This window comes from Lepidothrix coronata, unplaced genomic scaffold, assembly GCF_001604755.1.
Source record: "Lepidothrix coronata isolate B3197 unplaced genomic scaffold, Lepidothrix_coronata-1.0 Scaffold75, whole genome shotgun sequence".
Lineage (NCBI taxonomy): Eukaryota > Metazoa > Chordata > Aves > Passeriformes > Pipridae > Lepidothrix > Lepidothrix coronata.
In genome coordinates, this window is record NW_016690255.1 from 8,189,025 (window position 1) to 8,212,048 (window position 23,024).

General features: G+C 36.3%; 1 protein-coding gene across 11 annotated transcripts in view; it reads right to left on the minus strand.

Annotated features, from left to right (window-relative positions):
• The window catches only part of PTPRM (protein tyrosine phosphatase, receptor type M), a 461,846-nt gene that overhangs the window by 52,370 nt on the left and 386,452 nt on the right, over positions 1–23,024 (minus strand). For all 11 annotated transcript variants that reach the window (XM_017819524.1, XM_017819523.1, XM_017819522.1 and 8 more), the window contains 2 exons: positions 8,009–8,096; positions 1,870–1,946 (listed from right to left, as the gene is read on the minus strand). In XM_017819524.1, the coding sequence (XP_017675013.1) occupies positions 1,870–1,946; positions 8,009–8,096 (165 nt within the window). The remainder of the gene's footprint in view (positions 1–1,869; positions 1,947–8,008; positions 8,097–23,024) is intronic.

Here is a 23,024-nt window from a genome sequence, read left to right on the forward strand (position 1 = left end):
AATTACAGAATTGATTTCTTTACATGACATTAAAGCAAAATATGGAAATCTGAACTGAGAAGTGTTCAGAGAGGTACAGAGCGGATTTTTTTTCTGCTGCATGTTACCTAATCCTTAGTGGCTTGGATCAGACACTTCTATTTCCCAGTGAAAAAGAAAAAAAGGGAAGAAATACAGCATAACCATTGTGTCTATGATGGTGTCATTCCCTTATTATCATGTTTATTCTGACAACACGACAACTCTACTAATAACTGCATGCAACAGCAAAATTAAAGCTGCTTCTGTAGTAGAAAAAGCAGCATTTCCCATGGAAACCTGAGTAGCAAGATTATAAACAAACATGCTGTGTTTTGTGGTAGAGCTGTCTTTGAAAGAGGCCTGCAGTCCTACAAGCTTTGCAATGAAGCCATCTGCTGAGGATGAGGGAGAGACTTTTTTGGTGCTCAAGTGTTGTTGCTTTTAGGACCACATTCTCTCCATCCTCTTGTACTCTTTGTAAGCAAAAAAAAAAAAAAAAAAAAGGTTGCTATGCAACTATCTATCAGCATTTTATATGAGACTGTATGATATAAATCTTTATTCTTCACATCTTGAAATATTTTAGAGTTAGATCAAAATCTCACAGAAGAAGATTCTACTAGCATAAAATGAGAGCAATTCTAAATGTTGGAGAAAATGTGAAAGTGAATTCAAATCTAAGTCCCTAGTGTGAACTCTTTCCTTTCATGACAGATTACTCCCTTCAGAGTTTAGTGAGGCATCTAACTAAATATATTTCCGTACGTGCCTTTACTGCTTGGTGACTGTGCTATTCTTTCAAACAGGAAGGGACTGAGCAGAAATCTGAGCTTAGCTTAGTGATTCTTGAACATGCTTATAGACATCAACAGAAGGAGGTATCTTCATAAAGTTCTGTCAGAGTCAGACTTCAGATTGTTACAACTTAAGCACCTACTTTTCTTGTATAGCTCTAGTTCCTCCACATTTTGAGAAAAAACATCTGTTACGTTCCTGTTTCATACCAGTAATTAAATTTGAACTGCTAACTGTGACATCATTTTTCAAAGATGCCACTGATGAACAAGAAGTCTTCAGCAGACTGTTTCCCATGAAGCAACACTTGTTTTACTTAGCCTTACATCTAGTGCTCCGTGTAAACAGTAAAATTATTATCTTTGCTATCTACAGATTTCTGGCTTTAGATAATATTGACTTTCTAATGATTTTCAATTCTAGTTTTGAGCTCATTCTTTCAAACAAAAACACCTTGTCTCCTAAAGAATTTATTCTAATGTAAAACATTAAGTTAACATGATGCAGAATGAACAAAGAAGCCACTTTCAATAATTAAACAGCCTACATATTTAATGAAATGTCTTGCTTGCATTAGAAGTACTGGTTAACAGCTGCAGAATATACTTTGAAGGCGACTTAAAAGTGCAGAGATGACAAGAGACTGCAAATCTCTGCATTAGGCATTACAGAGTTTTGTCACATTAATATGCAAACAGCTTTCTTTTAAATGTGGAATGATGCCAAGCTGTTGACAGAAAGTGAAAATAACATTTTGCTAGCCCACATAAGCACCAGCAGGCAAAGTAGCCATACAGTGTTGCTGGCAAGGTTTCAGTCCAGTGGCAGTTGGAGGAAATGACTAATTTCATTCACTCATCGACAAAACCTTTGAGGCTTTTTTTTTCCTCCAGTGTACACCTAGCTTCCAAAGATAGTACTTGCCAATGCTAAGCAATGTTAGCATCTGATATTAGCTGTGATATCTATTACAAATTATGAATAATGTGAGAATAATAAGAGTTCCCTGACTGAACACAACATTAAGCTTGTTTACTACATCAGTATACGCACATCAATATAATTTCCATTGATGTAATCGGAACTTGTTTCTCCTTCAATAGGCTGCAATCTCACTCGAGAATGATCATCTGAAATGGGAACAATGGAGAGGAAAAAAAAGTAATTAAAGATACATTCAGTAAAAAAGCCTTCAAAATTCCTTTCAAGTCAAACTAAAACCTCAGCAATTGCAAGTTCGGTCTTGTTTGGTTGTCCATGAAAACACTGTATCTACATTTAAACCTCATTTCAGTCATTCATAGGCTTTCTAAATCCCCTCTGATTTTCAGTATGAACATCTTAAATATTCTAAAGTGCAACCCACTACAATTATGATTTTTGCCTTGACACCCCCTGCTTTTGCCAAGAAAATAACATTAAGTTGTCAAAAGTTTAATCACTTGGAAATGCTTCTACCAGTACTCAAAAAAAGTTGAAGTTATTCTACAAGTTATTCTACTGCCACCTCACAGTTTTTGAAGGAAATTATGTTTTCAGTAGGGCAGAAAGCAAAATAGTGACAAAACCCAAGCAGCCAGACAATGATTTTGTCACTGAATTTTCCTCTGCTGTGGTCATCTGTATCTATCCAGGAACATACAAACATTTCCAACTCTATTTTCCAAATTCAAATCCAAAACACCATGGCATGAATTTGTTTTATGTTGGCTGCCTCATTTTCTTTATGATGTAGTAACACTGCTAGAGGCTAGTTCCCCACCCTGCACAACAACATCTGTACGCTGGCAGGATTTTTTTTTCTCTGAGACTTCATAAGCTCCTCTTGATTCTCTCAGTTCAAAAACAACAAAGCACAACGTTTTTTTCCAGAATGCTGCACAAGTTGTTGCTAAAACAATTTGAGGGTATATCTCAAGGATGGAGAGATGCTTAAGAGCCACTTTACTGCTGCTTTGTTTAGGAGTTACTTTTGCTAATTAGATACATGTGTATTATTGTTTTTGCTGCTCGCCTGCTGAGCTAATATTACTTGCAGCTGATGATAGACCTTCATGACTGTCATTATTTTGTTGTAAATGTAAATAAGCATTAAAACACCTGAAACTTGCCACCCATGTTCTGAACAGATATTTCTTTCAGCTTTAAAATTCCTAAAAGATAACAAATGAATGCAAGAACATGAAGTGGCTTAAAAACTCAATCATAAGTAGGATAATATTTGCCCACATTATGGTGGAGGGAGAATAGGGGAAGTTGTTCTTAGGATAACACTGTTTTAGAACAACAAGTCAAAAGATTTTCAAATGGCTGAGAAGGAAAGGAAGACGTAAATCCTTTACTTCATCCACCTTTATGCTCCAAGTCTCAGGAACTAGAGATCTCAGAGCCTCATTTATTTCCCTGGGATTCCCGTGGAAGAGAGAAAGGGTACAGTTTAAAGCCAAATATAGTAAATCAGAAAGAATTAAAATTCCATCTCTAAGTTCCACACAGGTCTTACTTTGCTATTTTCTTGTGATTATTTCATTTAACAGTCATCGAGAAAAGAGTTTTTCCAAACATGCTGGAATATTCAAATCAATTATGTTAATCAGGTTAGCCTTTTCAGCCTCTTTATTCACTTTTCTGAGAATAAAAATTTATAGAGATGTGACTCTCCATTACATAACCCTTGCTGGTCTGATCCTACCATGCTATGCTTATCCAAGTGCTGTACTATTCTCTGCTTAATTAAGCTATTTATCAGTTTCTTCAGAACAGAGGCTCGGCTCACAGGACCTTAATTCTAAAAATCCATCTTACTTAAGAAAGATACTAAGAAACTTTCTAAGCTCCAGCCATGGCTGCTGCTTTTACAGTTTTTGGACCTGACAGAACTTCTGCTAAAGTCAGAAGACTCAGAAGTCAAGCTTGCTTGGACTCATGGTATGTCTTCATATTTTCATAATTTCCTGCATCATTGCCTTATAAACATTCTCACCAGGACAACTCAGGCTGGCAAAGATCTTCAGTTTTATATTCCTGGATGTATTTAGGACAGGGTTCAGTTGTCTAAGCACAAACATCTCATACCACTTCATATAGCCACCAGGACATACTGCCTAGCTTTCAGCTGCCACTATGGAAATAACGTCTCTCATGTGTGCTGTGCCACATTTGTCGGTCTTGTACAGATGTCCCAGGTCACTACAAGTCTATGTTTAGCCAACTGAACCCCATATTTAATGACTTACACACAAGTGAGTTCCATATTGGGCAGAACAAGCTTAAATTTCCCACTAAGAACTATCTTAAAAATATAATTTCCTGTTATTTCTTTCTGATTTATACAACTGAATAATATGCAGTAGCATCTTTTCTTTAGATTTCCTGTATTTTGTTCCTTTCTTTGCTTACACCACTCTTTCCTTGCCATAACTCTTGTTTCAGATAGAGCAAAACTAAAGAAGTTACTGTACACCTATATCTTCATATCATCATTTGCCCTTTTTATTTCCTATGTGCATCTTTTCTAGTACTGAATTCTCAGATAGAGTTCTGTGAATTTTTGAGGCAATGGACTGTTCAATACCCATTTATTTGCAGTGAAACTAGAGTGACTCCCTTATTTTATCACTTTGAAAACTCTAGTTGACTCCTTACTTCATGGCAACACTTCTTAATTTGAAAAAAAATCCTTCAGTCAACAAAAAGAAATGTTACTGTGTCTTTTCTGTGTTTATGTCAGGTAGATTTAGGCCTAAGAGGTACACAAGCCATATATTCTTCAACATGAAGGTTGATTCTGAAATAGCCTCTAGGTTAACTGTCTAGATTTCTAAGGTATTTTTTCCTTTATGCTTCAGCTGCTCTTGACAACTTTTAGAGCTTTTAAATACTCTCTTTTCCATCTCGTTATTTTGATACCTTTCCATTAGGAGATCAAATTTAACTTTCCACTGATCACTTAAGCTTTCAAAATTAGTTATGATAGAATCAATTTGTCTTCGTAGAAAATGGTAATAGATAATAAATATAAGCATTATATTCTTACTCCCCTCACGTTACCCACAACATGAATATGCCACCCTTCAGACTGTGATCTCTAACAAGTCCCTTGAGCACCTGGTTGATTAGCATGCCTTGCCAATGACCCTTTCTTGGGACGTGCTTTGCTGATTCTTTGCAAATCAAACCTTTTATAAATGTCTCACCTAAAATCTTTAGCTGCTTTTAAAAGCTGTGATCAATATTCTCTTCTCATTTATTCAATATTGAGTTAGGTAAAAATAAATACAGAACCCCCACCCCCATTCCCAAATTACCTCAAGATCTCTCCTGAGGAAAATCCAATAGATTTTACCAAAATCCAAGAATAACCCTATACAATTATGGCAGAAACAGAATTTTTCTTATGTAAAGAAAGATTCATTTAGCAGATTCATGATTGTTTTAGTTCCTAATTAGTAAACACAAAGGTATTTGCATTCACTAAAGAAGGAGCATGTTTTCTGTGGGTGACTGGACTGTGATCATGATTCAACTTTTTGATGCAGTGGCTCACAAGTTGTAGCCACTCATACAGTGGGTAGGGCACGCTTGTAGCTAATTAAATGCACATCACTTGGGTAACATAAAGCATACTGCAATTCTGACAAGCTCCTGCAATGCTGGCCACTTGGTGCTATTGTTTTAGTTCCCTCTGAGAACAGTAATGACTACAAGCAATAATGTAACAGCAGTATCTTGGGAAAAATTTAAACAAAGAGGTTAAACAGAGAGAAAAAGATTACATTAAACACTTAGCAAAAAATATACATTTCATTATAATCATGTACCAAGGCAGTGGCATCTGAACCCCAGTATTTTTAAGTGAATTTTTGAATACATCATAAAAAGGCAATTTATTAAAATGCTTTTAAGCTAAAGCATATACTTTAATCAGCTATCTGGGACAAATTTTAAAAAGTGGAGCACTGAAATTGTACTTTCAGACTCTGAAAGAAAAAAGGATCATTTATCCAGCAGCACATTTATCCAGCAGATCACTGATCCAGAAAAACACATAAAATAATTAAACAGTTATTTGCATGCATGTATTTAATGGACGACAAACTGTGTAGGCAGTTTCAGCTTCTCTTTTAAGATACTGCATTTAATTCTAATAGATACTAATTTTAATCTGTGTTATCTTTGTTCTCACAGCCACATAAACAGGAAGTGTTTCTGATAACAACTCCATCCAACTCCTTCCCTTTGCTAAACACTGAGGACATTTCAAGTAAATTGAGGTCTAAATGCTCTGAGTTATATCTGGCCTCTCAGAAAGCCTTCAGTATCACTTGTAATTGCCATTGATTTGTGAATCTAATATCTTGTTTTCCCTTGGCTACTGATCACTTCATTACCTCAGACATAAAGCACTAGGAAGTTTCTAGTTTTCTTCAACCAAAGGGTGTCAAAATGTAAGATAATGGCTAACATGACATTAAAGGGGACTGACAACACTAAACGTGACTAAAAGAGGAGATCTATTTTAATAGACTTGGGCTGAAAATAAATCTCCACGAAGCAAGGATAAGCATAAAACTTCCTGGTATTCTTATTTCTACTTAAATGATTAGTCATTACTCAACTAATGTATTGCTACATCCTCACCAAATAACAAGTTTGTTACACATTAAATATTGCTGGAGGAAAACAAGCAAAACCACATTCAGCTAACTTAGCTCCTTTTGTTTATGCACCAGCCCATCATGATATCCACATTTCTCTAGAAGATTTCATTTCCTTTTTCAGTATGTAGAACCATATACATCCAAAATACACAGCAATACTATCATGTCCACTCAAAATGATGTGGCAGATCATTTCTTGTTTGACAAGCACCTCTTGCTTAATTTGCCTCTGCCTCCACAAGCATTTGCAGCAAGTTACAGAGCTGTTTTCTCTCTATAGACCATCTCAGCCTAGCTGGGCCTATTCATACCACCTACTGTAAGTCAAAAAGTTAGGAGATGTTCTCTCTAGGCTTGTTACACATGCACTGCAGAGAGGACCACCAGAGGTGGTGACTCAAAAGTATTCAAATGGGTTCTATTTCTGAATCATTTCTCTAGCAGACCTGTTAAGTTCATGTGGTATATTGATGAGGAAACCTACGTAGATCTGTCCCTGGACAAGTGCCTATATTAGGCGCTGAAGTTAAGTCACTGTAAATATACACTACATGCTCCTTCCACAGGTTGTCTAAATGCTCAAACAATTTGCACAGCTTATTCTTCTATGCTGTCCCACGTACCTAAGGTTATAAATGATTTCTAAACTGCAGCAGTATCACTCAACGATCCCTCCTTAAAGACCATCCTTCATGCTTACAAAACTTCTGACATGCTGTGACGGCTGCATATTTCTCTGTTTACACCTGCCTCATGGTTATCTGGCTGGCTGGTAGAAACAAATACGTTCCATATCTTAAATTTAGATTTTAAAGGAAAAATCAGGGAAGGGATCATCTCCTACAGACACACTGAGAACTTACTCCCTAAGTGCAACAATACCAGTGTGTAAATAATATATTTGTGGTGAACTTGATAAATTTTCTGCCCCCATGTTCATGTGCAGCATCTCATCACAACGCCCTGCAATCTCATAATGCCAGATTTAGGTGTCACTTGCCAAACCATGCTACCATCTCCTCACGTTATTTGATTATTAGTATATCTAATCTTTATCAAGCTTGGTCTTTTTAAGTAAAACATACAGATTATATTTTTTTTCTTAGAGTTTGCCTAGCATTAGAAGGGTAAGTCAGGATAGTTCTCACTGTTATTGAGGAACACTTAAGCAGCAGTATTGTCTGCTCCTACAATATCCAGAACCTAAACCCAAGGTACCGATGTGATCATGGGTACTGTTGCACCAAACTGACAGGCGTAGTTTCAGAGCTGTTAAGAGCCGAGTACTGGTTAAAGGTGTCATTCTCATTAGCCAAACGTTGATCACAGGATGAAAGGTATATAGAAGGTTAGTTCAGAAAATGCATTAAATCTGACAGTTTTCTCAAAAAAAAAAAAAGTTACATCTTCCCTCACTTTTCTATTCTTAATTAGAGAAAGGGAAACCTGATGTGAGCACAAGGCTGGTGGTCATTCTTATCCAGTTCTGAAGGGAAGTTAACAAAGTGCACAATTATGTTGTCAACACTTACATGCAATGATATTCCCATATCTATTTTTCATTCTGTTCTCATCTTTCTTAGCCGAATCCCACGGTGCAGACTGTCCTTCAAAGAAACTCTAAAAAAGGAAAGAAAGTGACATTAAGAAAAGCAAGCCTCAATAGTTACCTTGTAGGTAAACAAAGGAGAAAGGCAAACTGTACTTGTGGATATTGTTGTTAAAGTATCATTTAACTGATTCTTTTATTGAGCAAAAATATGAGTCTCATGTTTAAATGGTATTCATGCATAGCTTCAGATGTTATTTAAAATCTGACATGAGATTATCTGTGTAATAGCAAGAAGAATTATTTGCGAGTGAAGTGCTATTAAACCTCCCCAAATTTGCATGCTTGCAACACTGAGAGTCCTTCATTTCTGCTATCCAGATTCCCCACATAGTTTTCATACACACATATGAAGCTGAAGGAGCTCCATCATCATGTTGGAGTTGCTCCAGTATTCGAGTGCAGAATTACACACTGTACTGACACGTTTTATTTTTGACATATCAAGTTTCATTCACTTCTTGGCAGATGACCTCATGGTTCCAAACATATATAGGCATTTGGAAAATGTGGATTCAACTAGCATACATGTATCTTTTTTTTCTTAAACACAATTTACAATACTGCCATGATGATTGTTTTCTCAGACAATAATGTCATTTTGTGAAACATGCGATCTTATTCACCCAACCTCTATGCTCTAGCTAATAAAGTTCATGCAAATAGGAAAGTTGAAAGTGTTAAAAGTATATTTTTACATGAATAAAACACAGAAGCTGCCAAAAGGGCAGCAAGCAAGTTGTTATGCCCTATCCATTCTGTGCTTTCTGTGGTCTAAAAGAGAATTTGCACAATTTCTTAATTTACGCACTGTATCCATAAGTCATATAAAGTAGATGCATTTTATCATTTTGTATTGAAATATTAATCTTGTGTTAAAAATATTTAGTTGCCAGGAAAACCAGTGGAATTCTATCATGATGATGACCAGTCTTAATTCATGTTTTTATCTTTTTTACTAGAATCATCAGTATATTAAATATTTTGATTCAGGAGGGACATGAAAGTACATGATTAACTTTTCTGGTAACAGAAGCTCAAAATGATTAAGGACCAACCTAAATAGGGAAAACCTTTGGAAGTTTTTATCTCTTGCAAGACCTCAGTACATTCTGAGTGGTTTAAAACAGATAACGCTCATTAAATAGACTACCATAAGTATCCTTTGCCCTCATACCTGAAAAAATGTTGTTCAAATCTCAATGATTTCCAATAGTAAAAAGCAAAAAAGTCAAAATAAACCCTAGATTCCTTGCTGAAGTCAATGGGACACAAGGGCATTCAGTGTCTAAAATGGATATTTCTTTAATAACTTCACTAGAGTACTCGTTTCCAAATTATGATCTAGAAATTCTTGGGAATATGTTGATTATTTCAAAAAGTTTGTAAATAATAACTCAAGAAAAACAGGATTGTCAAATGACTTCAATCTGTTTGTCCTTCATCTCTCCACATTTTCCTTAGAAAATTTTTAATGGTTTGCAAATTGAAATGGTTAAAACCCATTAATACTAATAAATTTCTCTTTTATCATGGCATACCATCATTGGGTACAGCTCTGAGAAATGCAGATTGTTACTAGGATAGATAAGTGAAACCCTGTAAATTCTAAGATGATTTATAGCTTTGGGGCTGTTTGCCAAAAAAGCATCAATTGTTATCTGATTATAGATTTGCCAATGGCATCTAAAGCAAGCAAGCCCTCCCACTCTAGAGCACTCTCCACTCAGGCTGGATGAAAAATACTTTTGTAATAAGCCCAACTGAACTGCGTAAGGAATGACTTTCTGTGGGCAAAGATCTATGTCTCAATTTCTTGCAAAGTTCACATTCTCAGAAAACACTGGATACTGCACAAATGAACACAGTTAAAGGCAAAATAGAGATGGAAATGTTCAACAACAAAGCTCCAAAGATAGAACAAACTAATCATTCATCTGATCTAAAATCTGATGTGGATTTCAGGATTTCGCATTTCAGACATCTACACAGACTATTGAAAATTCTAGCTTTCTTATAGTCTCTGACAGAGACTAGTTCACAGAATTGATGCATAAGATATTACCCAGCAAGTGATTTTTAGTTTAATTCACTAAGCATTACATGTGCTGCTACAGAGAAAGTCCTGCTGGTACAGCTTCTGAGCCTACAGCAAGCAAAATGGAAGACCCAAATATACTCATAGGGACACCTTGCTTTTCTCTGTCCCATTAATGAACTTTTACAAAACCAATCAAATAAAGCAATCTCTGGAGACAACTGGGAAAGATTTACATGGTATTGAATTCAGGAAAGATATATAACAGGCAATGTACTGCTTTGGGCAGCCCATATACATCTCATGTGCTAATGAACGGGTTCAATTTCTCCCACCTGTCTGGATCTTCTGAAAACAATGATAAGCTTAATGAGCCTTACAGATAAAACATCTCCTAACAATATGTCTGCAACACAGATAATTCTCTTCTTTAGAACACCTATATATCAAACCTCACACAATAGTAAAAACAAAGAGACAGATTTACATTTCCAGCTACTGCATATTGACTTCACTTTCTTTATTAAAAATGTATAGAAAATGAACTCCATATATATATTTTTCTTTAGGTTTTTATCAATAAATTAGTTAATGAAATAAAACATATCACATAGGGAAAATAAGACAATTTATGTAGATTCATTTTTCTTTTTAATTCATTTTGGGATACACATTGGTATTTCAGTGAGAAGTGTACAGAAAAGATAATTTGAAGGAAGAGGTATTACAGTGCAAAAGCATAAAAAGAAACAGTTATTGTAAAAGACAGCTGGAGTGTCATTTCCTAAATTCCCCACGTGCTGCCATTACACAAACTGCAACAGAACGATAATCCACAACGTATTATAGGGAGAAATCTCATTTGTCCCACAAGTAAAGAACAGAGCAGATATCTCATAACAGATGATCTGTCAAGATCTTTCCTTACTTGTGAGAAATATATGTTTCATTACAGAAATTTTTCTAATCTCTTTCTGACATATCACTCTCCAGGGAAACTGCTGCATAGCAGCCCACACATTATCTTTGTGGCTATTCATTCTAATTCATCCTCAGAAGTTTCTTAAAATTGTGGGCCATTAGGAAGAAATATGCCCCCAAACAGCTTCACTCCACCAAATGCTTGGCAAGGGCAATGGAGAACTGAAAATGAGTGTAGGACATTTCACATATAATTTAAAATAAGCATTTCTTTAACTCAAATCACACAGAACCGTGGTTACCCAGCCTCCATGATCTTCTTGAAAAATGAAACACTTTTTAAGCCAGCTGTTGTTACAGCAGACATTTCAGTACACAGTGTCAACTGTCATTCTGTTAGTAGAAAACATTTCAATGATCAGAATAAAACTTTCTGAAGAAAAATGAATTACAGAGAACTGCTTTATATGCAACATGAAAACTGGTCAGTGATGCAGCAGCTGGACCATCTTAGGATGAATGTGATATTTTTGCATGCTTTAACTCAATACTGCGGCGGTTTTCCATTAAAAATTAAATATTTGACAAGGGCTAATTCAGTGTGACCCTTAGACTAGAAAATAACTGCCATATCTCAAATGAAGAGGGACATAATAATCGCAAATACTGATTTTTAAAATTATTCCCTTTCCTCATCTAAAATTCATAAGGCAAAAAATATTGGAAGGGACCTATATAAAACTACAATTTGAAGAGGCTGGAATGTGGAGAATAGGGTAAGATCTTCAGAATACAACTTATAACTCTGTTGATTGTCATTTTTGGCAACACACCGTCTATCCTAGATTTTCATGCTTCCAAGTAAGGATAGTAAAAATAATACATCTTTGTGAGCACTTTAAGATCTAAAAATGTAAACTCTTCAGTGGAATTACTATTTTTATTGTTAATTAAAAGCCAAGCAGCAACTTTTTCAAAAAATACTTCATAGTTGCTAGGTGACAACAGTGTAGACTCCTACAATGTCATTTACAAAATGCAAGCTCTTACAAGCAAAGAAATGAGAAGTTAAGGGCATCATAAATCTTGCTCTGCCTACTTAATAAGCAAGAATATTATTCATAGGTACAAAAAAAATGCATATTGCACTGTGTAACAGTCTTAAGTTTGATCTGTGGATTTGTTTTTAAATGTATGACTCTTTAGGATATCTGATTTTCTCTACTGACTCTGAGTTTCTCCACTGATAACATTCATTTTCCATTGCTATTTCTAGATAACCATATTAAAATATATTTTAGCAAAATTATCAATTTGACCTATTCAGTTATAAATACCTCTGGATTTGTTTTTAAGCAGAGAGTTATGGAGAGTGTCTAATTTAGGCCAGACCAGACAACAAACAGTGATCCTAATGGAGGTCCCTGTCTAAACTCAATTAGCTGCAGAAGAAACTTATATTTCTACTGTCGTCATTTGAATTGCAGCTAAATTAGATGCATAAAATGCCCTGAATTAGATAGTGAAGATTCACCGTTAGTTTTACCTAGATACATCACCTTTCACTAATGTTATGTCCATTTTATATGTAGAGATTACAGATGGGAAAAAATGCATCCATTACAGTCTAAGTTAATATCCTAGGGCCACATAAGACTCTTCTTTGTATTTACAAACCCTAGTAAATATGCATTTCATTTTAAGCAAGTCCAAAAATGTTTGGAGGACAAGGATCTTCAGGCTCATTTAATGAACAGCACAAGATTTATGAGTACCGTAAACCTGTCAGTTCATTGGTTTTTCAGTATTCAGAATCTGCTAAATATCTGATACGTGAAGCTGTTCTTGTGACTTAGCAACATTAACCATTTTGGGTTTTTTTAACAGAAAATTGAAATAATCACGTTCAGTTTGTTGATAACTGAGTATTTAGATTATTAAGGAATTAAGAAGGGTCATTGATAGTTACGTTAAAAGAAATCTACAGGGAGGTCCAAGCTATGAAGCAACATTTTTAATCTTCTAGTCACTTTGAGGGAAGATTTTATCATTGAAAATGCATTACCTGTAAGTAATAGATCACCCCAAGTGTTTGTGAGCAGTGGTAAATGATTTCACTGATGGCAACCCACTGTATGCAAGCAACTCCTCATACTTCAGTCATTGCTTTGGTCACTGAAAGCATTTGTGGATGACAGCATGCCACTAGAGAATATATTCACTATCAGCTTTTCCTTCTCTGTCAGCTTCAATCACTGAGAATTATTTCCAGTTTTCAAATAATGGGATTTAAAAAAAACATTTTACTATGCCTACCCTTGAAAACTGTCTCTTGCAAGAGCCAATGTGAAAATCTATCTAATCAATGTAAACTGCCTTCAGCAGTTATAAAGCACTTACCGGTGTGTTACTGTAGCCTAGGTCTGAACACAGAAGGAAAAAAAAAACAACAATAAAGACTGTTGAAAATAGAATATATTCATGTTACTGCTAAAACTACCCTTTTCTGTTTAGAATTTTCTGGTAAAATTAGGCTGGTAGTTTACATAAAGTTTTCTGTGTGTAAGGTAAAAGATGCAGATCAGTCTTAAAGCACACACACAGTTATAGTCTGACATACAGCATCTCTCTAATATTGTTACTGATGCTCATTTATGTGGTCGTGCCTCCTTGAACTGATGTAAAAAAACCCAGAAACCTCCACTTATAAAGGCTTGCATAGCCAGAGGTAGGAAGCAGAGGTTTGTACACCTTTGGGAATAGCAGGTCGTGAGTACCAGCCACGGTGAAGGTTAGTTTTTAGGTGCCAAGTGCATTTGAACAAAACCAAGAATTAGGTACTTTTTTCCTACTGAGCACTGTATCTGAGAATCCTTAGGGTTGCTTGGGGACAGGACCCAGAGGATGAGGCCCTCTGAGAGACACTGTAGGAGACCACATAGCATGGCTGGAACCACCCCACAGACCCACATGACTTCTTTCCTGGAAAGTGTCCTCTCTCCTGTGGAATAGGAAAGTTGTGCAATTTGTAAAATTTCATATATCAGTGATTGAAATATTTTGGTAGCTTAGTACATTTAGTCTCCAATAACCAATTGTCATTTGGTCTTAAACCTTGACAATACTGCAAAAAAGAGTGTCATGGTGCACTTCTGTAACAACTGATAAAAAGTTACTTTCTATATATTTTTAATCCAACCTATTTATAAGATCTGTTGATGTAACTTCTTATCTTGTCATCCAACATTGAAGATAACACCTGTAAGATTCAAAGCAGGAATAGAAATCTTTATAGATTCTGCAGGGTGTTCTAAAAATTTGATAGATAACCTAGTTTTGATAAGCTTTCAGAGCTATTTCCATTTTGCCCACATAAGTTTTAAAAACTCTGTTACTTTCATTCCTTTAAAATTCTTTAAGACTCTTGTAAAAGGAAAGATTTTTAGAAATATGGTGAAATGTGAATTAGTAAGAGGACTGCAGTAGAACATACAATTAAAATTCTAATTTAGAAACTTATTCCCTGGCATACTAGACAGCAATAACTTAACCTCATTAATCTTCCTGATTTATCTCCAGCAGAAAAATATACTATGTTGATAGGATTTTATGATCCTTTTTTATAGAAAGGACCCTCTGGGTACAATATACACACTTGCACTGTAACTAATATGCAGGACATATTATTTTTAACTTCTGTGTAAAAGGAAATAAAGTTGGTCTCAAGCAGTGCTTATTTCCTCTTATGAAAATAAATGTGCTGCTTTTGGAGGATTTAACAAATACTTTTCATGTACAGCCTGTGGGATTTTCTTATCTCCCCATTCTTTTCCCATATTTTTTTTTTCCACACAGCACGTAATTAAAAGTTTTGTTCACAACTATCATATCTCGTATATTTTCAAGAAGAGAGTGAACTTGAGCAACACTCGTGACTGTAATGTCTGTAAACATGAAGTGAATGAACACAGGCTACTCTGAATACCAACTAGTTCTGTGCTTTGATAGGAAACCTCTTTTGGGGAACTACAGGAAGACATTGATCACTACAGAGGCACTATCCATCCTTTTGTGAACAAAATTATCTGCTTCATTATTCAGTAACTCTGTCATCTCCCTGTGTTGTTCCAAAGGCTCTAATTACATGTCAGTTGTACACATGAGTGGTGCAGTCGTTTATTTCTTAATGGGAATTCCTACTTACCAAGATGCAGGTATTTTTCACTACAAGGATGGTGTCGCACTGGAACAGAGAAGTTGTAGATGCCTCAACCCTTGAAGTGTTCAAGGCCAGGTTGGATGGGGCTCTGAGCAACTAGTGAAAGGTCTCCCTGTCCATGGCAGGAGGGATGTGACTAGATTATCTTTAAGGTCTCTTCCAGCCCAAACCATTCTGTGATTCCATGATTTACACAAAAGGGGGAGGACTCAAAGTTACATACAGTGCTTTGAATGTGTAGGTAAGATAAATTCTAGATTGGTTTTTTAATACCATCTTTGAAAGGCTAACATGTAAAGACCTCAAACGACTCAGATGGAAGGAAAATATTCAGTCTGATCACTATGACATGGTTTGAATGAGGCCAAAGGGGAGAGGTATCTTAAGATATTGTGTGACACCAGAGACACCAGCTCTGAGATAATGCTGGTAGCCAAGGTACCATTTCAATCATCTAGTAGTTTACTACTACTACTACTACTACTACCACCACTACTACTACTGTTACTGTTATTATTGATCATGATTATGGTGATAATGGGCCTCTTTTGCCCCCACCTTTGAAAACTTGCCTCACTTTCCTGTATTAGAGGATATGTTATCCAAAGTAGCTCTTGGCTGCCAAATCATCAGTGTAAATGACTCCTTTTTCCAATGTCACAGTGCAACTTGTGCTGCTTTTTTGTTGCAGTTGTTTTACAAGTAGCCACAAGGACAGGCCCCTGGAACTTCCAGACTGAGCAAGCTGCAACGTTGCTGTTAAGGGTGCCCCAGGCTTTGATTATTTGCATCAGGGATCTGCACTGTTTGCTAAGACTCCTTGAGTCTTCCTGTTGAGTAAGCATTGCAGAAGAAAGGAAATAAATTCCCTGTTTTACCCTAGTAGCAGTTTCCTCTTCTTTCCTCCTTGGCTGCAACACAGTTTCTCATCTCCTTTCCCTCTGTTTGGAGTTACATCTACATAAGGATATCTGTATGCTTGTGCATTGCTACTCTATCAGAATTTGGAAAACCATGGAGTTGTCTCCTCTTGTTTTTTGTTTCCAATTTTTATTCAAGAAATTCTTTTTTCAGTCCCTTTCTGCCAAGCAAAGCATTCCTTCCACAATACTACTTAAAACTCAGAAGTACATCACCCCTAGATTTTCTCTGTTGTACTCAGAATGTTAGCAGGCAGATGGATTCTAAAAAATGTTTTTAGGTACCTTAGAGCTTTGAGAATATTATTTGGAATCTTTTTGTGCACTTTAAGTTTTAATTCAAAAAACTAACAGAAGATTTAAATATTTTTTCCTGAGTCTAGCCCATTTTTCCTCCTAAAGATTAGCACTTTGATATTTGATTTACTTTACAAATAATAAAAGCTTGCCCCAGAGAATGGTTTCAAAGAGTAATGAAATGTTATTAAAGCAAAGCATAAAAATACAATGTGCTATGAAAGAAGTAGGCAAGAACTACAGATTTGTTCTTCATACAGTAAAGAGAAGAGTTTGCAATTGGTTTAAAATATAACGAAAAAAGAAAATAAAAGGAAGGAAAAAGAAATTAAAATAAAAAATTGAGAGAGCAAAAAAGAGAGAGGGAAGAGAAGAAGAAAATACAAAAAAATTTAGTCATTCTAAGAAATAATCTGTATTTAGCTGAAGTGGTAAGCTTTGTGCTGTAGTCATTACAATTTTCTCTGTTCACTCATGTTTTACACAGTGATTGATGAGAGCTGCTTCACTCATTGCCTGCATATGCTACAAAATGCACAAAACAAGGCTTAAGGCTTCCAAGAAACTCCTTCTGAAGTAAGTGGGAAATACTTACTTTCCATGGCAAAATACTTACTTTCCATGACTTGATTGACATTGTAAGCCTGTGACATTATTCTTTGAGCAACTATATTATTTGAAGAGGTACTATTTATTTAACAGCTGTGCACTTCTGCTTACTGAAGATTATTTCTAATGAAAGGTGATCAGCATTAAACTGGCGGACACATACACTGATAAGAAAGGTGACTTCTGACACATTTCTAGCTAATCCAGTAATATTTTGATCTGATTTAATTTGAATACATCACTGTAATTGAGACAGTGCTCTGAGCTCAGAATTCACAAGAACTGCCTGACTCTAAATTATCAGCTCACCCAAGCACAGAAAACCTGATACGATCTTCAAATCCCCTGTAAAGACAAGTTGTTTGTGATTTAGAACCACACAATTTGGAAAAACCTTGAATGTAATAAAATTCCCTGAAGCAACAAAAAATGGCATGTGGAAAAACGAAACAAAAGCAAACAAATGTTGAATTTGAAAAGTGAACAAACTCCTCCCCTATCTTCATCCAAGTTGTAATGTACACACAGCTGATCTAACCTTTCAGAAGTGATAAAACACCCCTCAGATTTGGCTCACTAAGTGAGCCTCAAGGGTTTTCATGAGTGTATCTAGGCTGCTCTAGTTAATATAATTTGAATAGAAGATAAAGAAACAAAGCTCACATAATAAGATTTTAATTCTGCTACAGGGCGACACTGACATCACGTTCAACTACAAGATAAAAGCCAGAGTACACTAGCGTGCACAGATGGAACACAAATATTTTGCACACTGTTGTTTTTCCCAGTGTGTATAACAGAGTACTTTTCAAAGGACGTAAGAGAAGTAGTGTGGAAAATATCCCTCTTTTAAATTTAGAAAGACGGCATAATTCAGGGAACAAAGAAACAAAGAATTTATTCGGCGCGCCAGGTCCTTCTCTCACCGAGTTTTTTGGGGAGAAAGACCCTATGGGCGTACAACTTATACATTTTATAGTTTTCCAAAATCCCACCCTTTTCAGATAAGTTTTAATGTATTCCTTTTTACCTAAAAAGGTTTCTTCTCTCTGAAAAGGGGCTTTCCCTTTATCCCATTTGGCTGCAAGACATTCCCTGTCAAAAGTGATCAATCTTCCTTTGTTCTTAGCCCAAAGAGAAAAGGAACCTCGTGTACAAAATGGCCTTAAAAGATTTAATTTTTAAGAATTTTCACATTTCCCTTATCCCGCCGAAAGAGACCCTGATATCCAAGTTCAGGTCTTGGAACTTGGATATCTTACAACTTCACGCCTATTTATTAAAAAAAAACGTATTTTTATTTCTCATAGTAGGGTATGCTAAAATAGATAAGGGTCTACTTCCAGTGCCCTTTCAAAAAAAGGACAACACTTCATTGTGCTGGTTCATTACATTTTTTGATCTTCACAAGAAACTTTGGTGCCTCAATGTCTGCTTTGCTTGTTTGCAAATACACTATTTGCTAGCATATATGAAGTCAATTAGTCATTCCTCTGGGCTTGACTTTTAGCCCAGCATTTTCCTTGTTCTAAAGAAAATGATCTCCTATCTAAAGCTGCATGTCTACTTATCACTTTTCCTGGCTGGCATCCAGTCCCTGAGCCTATCATTTGCTACACTGTTCTGCTTGAGGGAGAGCAGTAATGTATGACAGTAGAGCCACTGAGTACTTCCACAGCAACAGCAGCTCCTGCTACTTCACTATTCAAAACTCCTGGCTCCAGTTTTTAAAGTTATGTTTCCTTTTCCCAGACATCCCTCTGCAGGCTCTCACTCTATAATTGCTTCCTGTCAATAATCTTCCCTTTGGACAACTGCACACTTACTGGGAAGGAGTGGGTGGGTAAAAACTTTAAAAAAAAAATTGGTGTTGGTCCTAGATGATTTCCCATCTCTCTGAAAAACCACTGAAAGAACAATACTGAGTATTTAAGAGCAAAGAAAGATAATCAGCATAAAAACAGTAGAGGTAGTAATGGGATTGACAATTATGACAAGTATTGCTGTCAATTGTTAACCTAATTATTTTTAGTTTGCTCACTGTATACTGACAGACAGCAGCAATTCAATACAGCTCCAAGACTACTTGTTAGAACAAAGAGTGTCTGCTTAGGCACACTAGCAAAGAGCAGCAGCTTACCAACCTGAATTGCCTTATTTTGATGTTTGAAATGTATATACAGCACTGTCTCATTCAGAGAGGCATCCCTGCAGCAGTTTATCAACCAGGTTTAAAACCAGACAGTTTATTTGAGTATATAATATATGAAATCAAGGCTTCTCAAATGACCTAGGCTCAGCTAACGGGTCATGTGTAGACGAAGTACACTGTGGAAGTTAATAATGAGGGACAGGCAAAAGGAGTTTCTGTTCCTAAATGCTGCCATTTGAAGACCACTTCTGCATCATTAATCTAACATCAGATATGTAGTACTAAGATTTTCTCAACAGAAAAATACAATACACAAGTAACAGTTTCACTATGGCATGTACAGGAGCTTATCAATGGACATTCAGACTGTCCAGCTCCCTTTCCCTGTAATCAGCTAGTATATTCCTGATGCCTGAGAATGAAATATTCAAAGAGCCTTGAGTAGTCTTCTGAACTTGTACTGACCTTGTGCAATACAATGGAGATCTCTGGATATCGAAGTGAAAATGTCTCTCTTCCTTTTTATATCACTCACACAGCTACACTCAGAGAATATATGCTGCAAGTGAAGTAAGTACTGGACTAACTAAAAGAAAAAAACCCATCTCCATCCATAGTGACGGAAATGGGAATTTGAGTGTCATCAGTTACCTACTGGGCAGAACTGCAACACAGATGTCTCTTCTACTCTAGTTTGGTGGTGTTTTACAATCGCTGTGTACAAGTAACAGTACAGTTTAGTAAAACAATGACCCAAATGTAATACTCACAGAGAACAGACTCTGGCAAAAAAAGGAAAGAAAAGTGCTATTGTTTGACAGATTAGTCTTTATTCTAAAGGACAACATGGTGAGGACATGAAGGTGAGTTGCTTATGGAGTAAGGGAGCTAACTTAAAAGTTACGAAGTCTACGTTAACACAAATGGATTGTGAAATAAGAAACTTAACAAATAAAAGGTTAGTTACAAAGGAAAAAATGGTGTAAAATACTGTTTATAGTCACAGCTTTAAGAACAGAAAAGGAGTAATCATAGTACTGCACTTAGATCACACCCATGACAGTATTCTGTGGATTTTTTCCTGGTGTACAGAATCCTTGTGAACATGTCACCTAGATACTCTTTTGTTCAGATTATGATTGTGCTGAGTATCAAAACAATTCTTCAGTAATGAAGACTGAGGTTTAACGACTTGATGTACAATTCTGGTTTTTGCAATCTGCTTCTTCATTTTCTCTTTTGGATTAACTGAGCAAAATACAGCAATTTATCAGCTCTCTGCGGACATTTCAAGATTTATATACATTGCAGCTCTACATTTTTATTCCTGAAAGCTAGATTAATTGAGGCAAGCCAACACTGTAAAAGCTCTGTTGAATAGCAGCAGATGCCTTTATTCTCTGCATCTCTCTATAAAACAAAACTTTTAAAAATTTGAGTCACTATATAAATATTTCCCTTACAAGACAATACAAAGATTCTAGGCATCTGTCTCTCATTAAGCCAATTACTAGTTGTTTAAAATAATCCAATAAAGTCCATATTTATTATGTTTCTTATTAAAAGTATTTTTAAACTCTATGCGCCAAATGCTGCAAATGGAACAAGATAAAATGATGAAGAGTGAGCTAGATGGACAAGAGTGACTTGACAATGAAATGTTCCAGTCCTGACATTTGGTGGAAGTTCTAACTTTGAGAAACACCCAGTTAAATAACAAGGGGAGGCTTACTGCTACGAGACTTGGAGATGTCAGCTCAGTAGGGACCAGAGCAGGAGTACAAGGGGGGACATATATTAAGGAGTAAACAGCTGGAGTGTTAGGGAGGTCAGCTGGAGTGTTCAAGAAATTCATTAATGACCTGGATGATGGGGCAGAGTGCACTCTCACCAACCACAGAATCATTTAGGTTGGGAAAGACCCTTAAGATCATTGAGTCCAACCATTAACCCAGCACTGCCGAGTCCACCACTAAACCGTGTCCCTAAGTGTCATGACTACCCTTCTAAATATCTGGCAACTTCACCTCTTCCCTGGGCAGCTCCCTCCAATGCTCAACAACCCTTTCGGTGAAGAAATTTTTCCTAATATCCAACCTAAACCTCCCGTGGCACAACTTAAGGCTGTTTCCTCTTGTCCTGTTACTTGTTATCTGGGAGAAGAGATCAGCCCCCACCTTGCCACAACCTCCTTTCAGGTAGTTGTAGAGAGCATCCATGCAAAATGTCCACAAATGTCCAAGAAATATCCATTGCTAATAACAATTTAGTTTGCATGAAGACCCTTTTACTGGCTGTAAAGTACCTGGATTTAGTGCAAATCTGTCAACATAACATGGTGGTTCCATGTCCCACTCTGGCTTCTTACCTTGCCCTAAGTCAGCCTTTGTAAGTTGAATTTTAGTTCCATAAGAATATATCTAAAAGTGTATCTGAGACGACACCCCAAAAAAGTATGGTTTGCTTTTTTCATAATAGGTAGCTGAATTTGAAAGTTACCATCCTCTATAACTTCATTGTAGTCATAACTGCTGGCAACTAAACTTGTCCTATCAGTTAAAATACAAATACTTGTTATGATACCAGAAAAAACCTGAATTCTAGCATAAACCCAGGTAATTTTTCTGCTTTTCATTAGAAGATGCTGAAACTTTTCCAGGTGTGGGCAGAACTGCATAGTGAATGGAGTACTTCACTGCTTTATGTACATGCATTTCATGTGCATGCAGCTTTTAAAAATGTGGTGCGTATTAGCGACACCAAAATAGTACTTTCTGTAGTGTATTTTTTCCTTTTTCTGCATGAAAATAGAGAGGAGAGGAATTTTTTTCATTTTTTTATATTATTGTACTACTAAGCTTGAGCGCTACAACACACTGCTCTTCCACACTAAAACAGTCATATGGGTAGCACTATGCAAATATTTCATTACACCAAAAAAATCATGTTATTATTACACTTACAGGCTAGTCAGGTTTCTAGGGACTCTGGCACTTGCTAAACGGCAAATCAGGGGAAAGGGGACACACAAAAACATGGCCTGTTCCTCCCTCAATCCCAGAAGCACAGAATCACTGCCCTAGTATAACTCCTTTCCACAGTTGTTTCCACACCCTGACCTCCACAGTCAGGACATCTTCTCTGCTGTTTCTCTGGAGGAAAAAGGAGATTACTTATAGCTGAAAGAAGTAAAGCAGGAATGTAGTCCACCTCCTGCTTCTCACTTTTCCTGGTGTTGGGGAGGAGAACCCCAATCCACTGTACTGCTTGCTATGCTCAGAAGAAGGAGGTGGCAATGGCCTTAGAAAAGGAATATTTTAAACAGATTCAATCAGATCCCCTATAAGATATTCAAGGCAATTCCACTGTTGTGCACTTTAGCTAAAAGAAAACATACTCCTAGTTATGTCAAAAGGAAAGACATTTGCTTCCTTACTAGGCTGTCCTTCTATCTCAGCAAAGACCAAATATTGACTGATGGCATGATTACAGTGTTTTTAAAAAATGCCATCAAAAAATCACAAACACATAATCCCAGTAACAAGAAATAAAAAGCAATCCACAAAACAGTTAAACTTCAGAGAAGCCCTAAATGCTGCAGATAGCATGGTTTTTTTAGCTTTCTTTGTGTGCCAGACACACATATGCTTAGTAAATATCAGTAAAATAAACAAAAATGCTATGCAAAAAACGGACAAATGGAGGGAAAATATGTCAATCTCAAACCAGATCTACAATTAAACACATAAAAACCATGAGCAATTTATGTGATTTTTCTTGGAT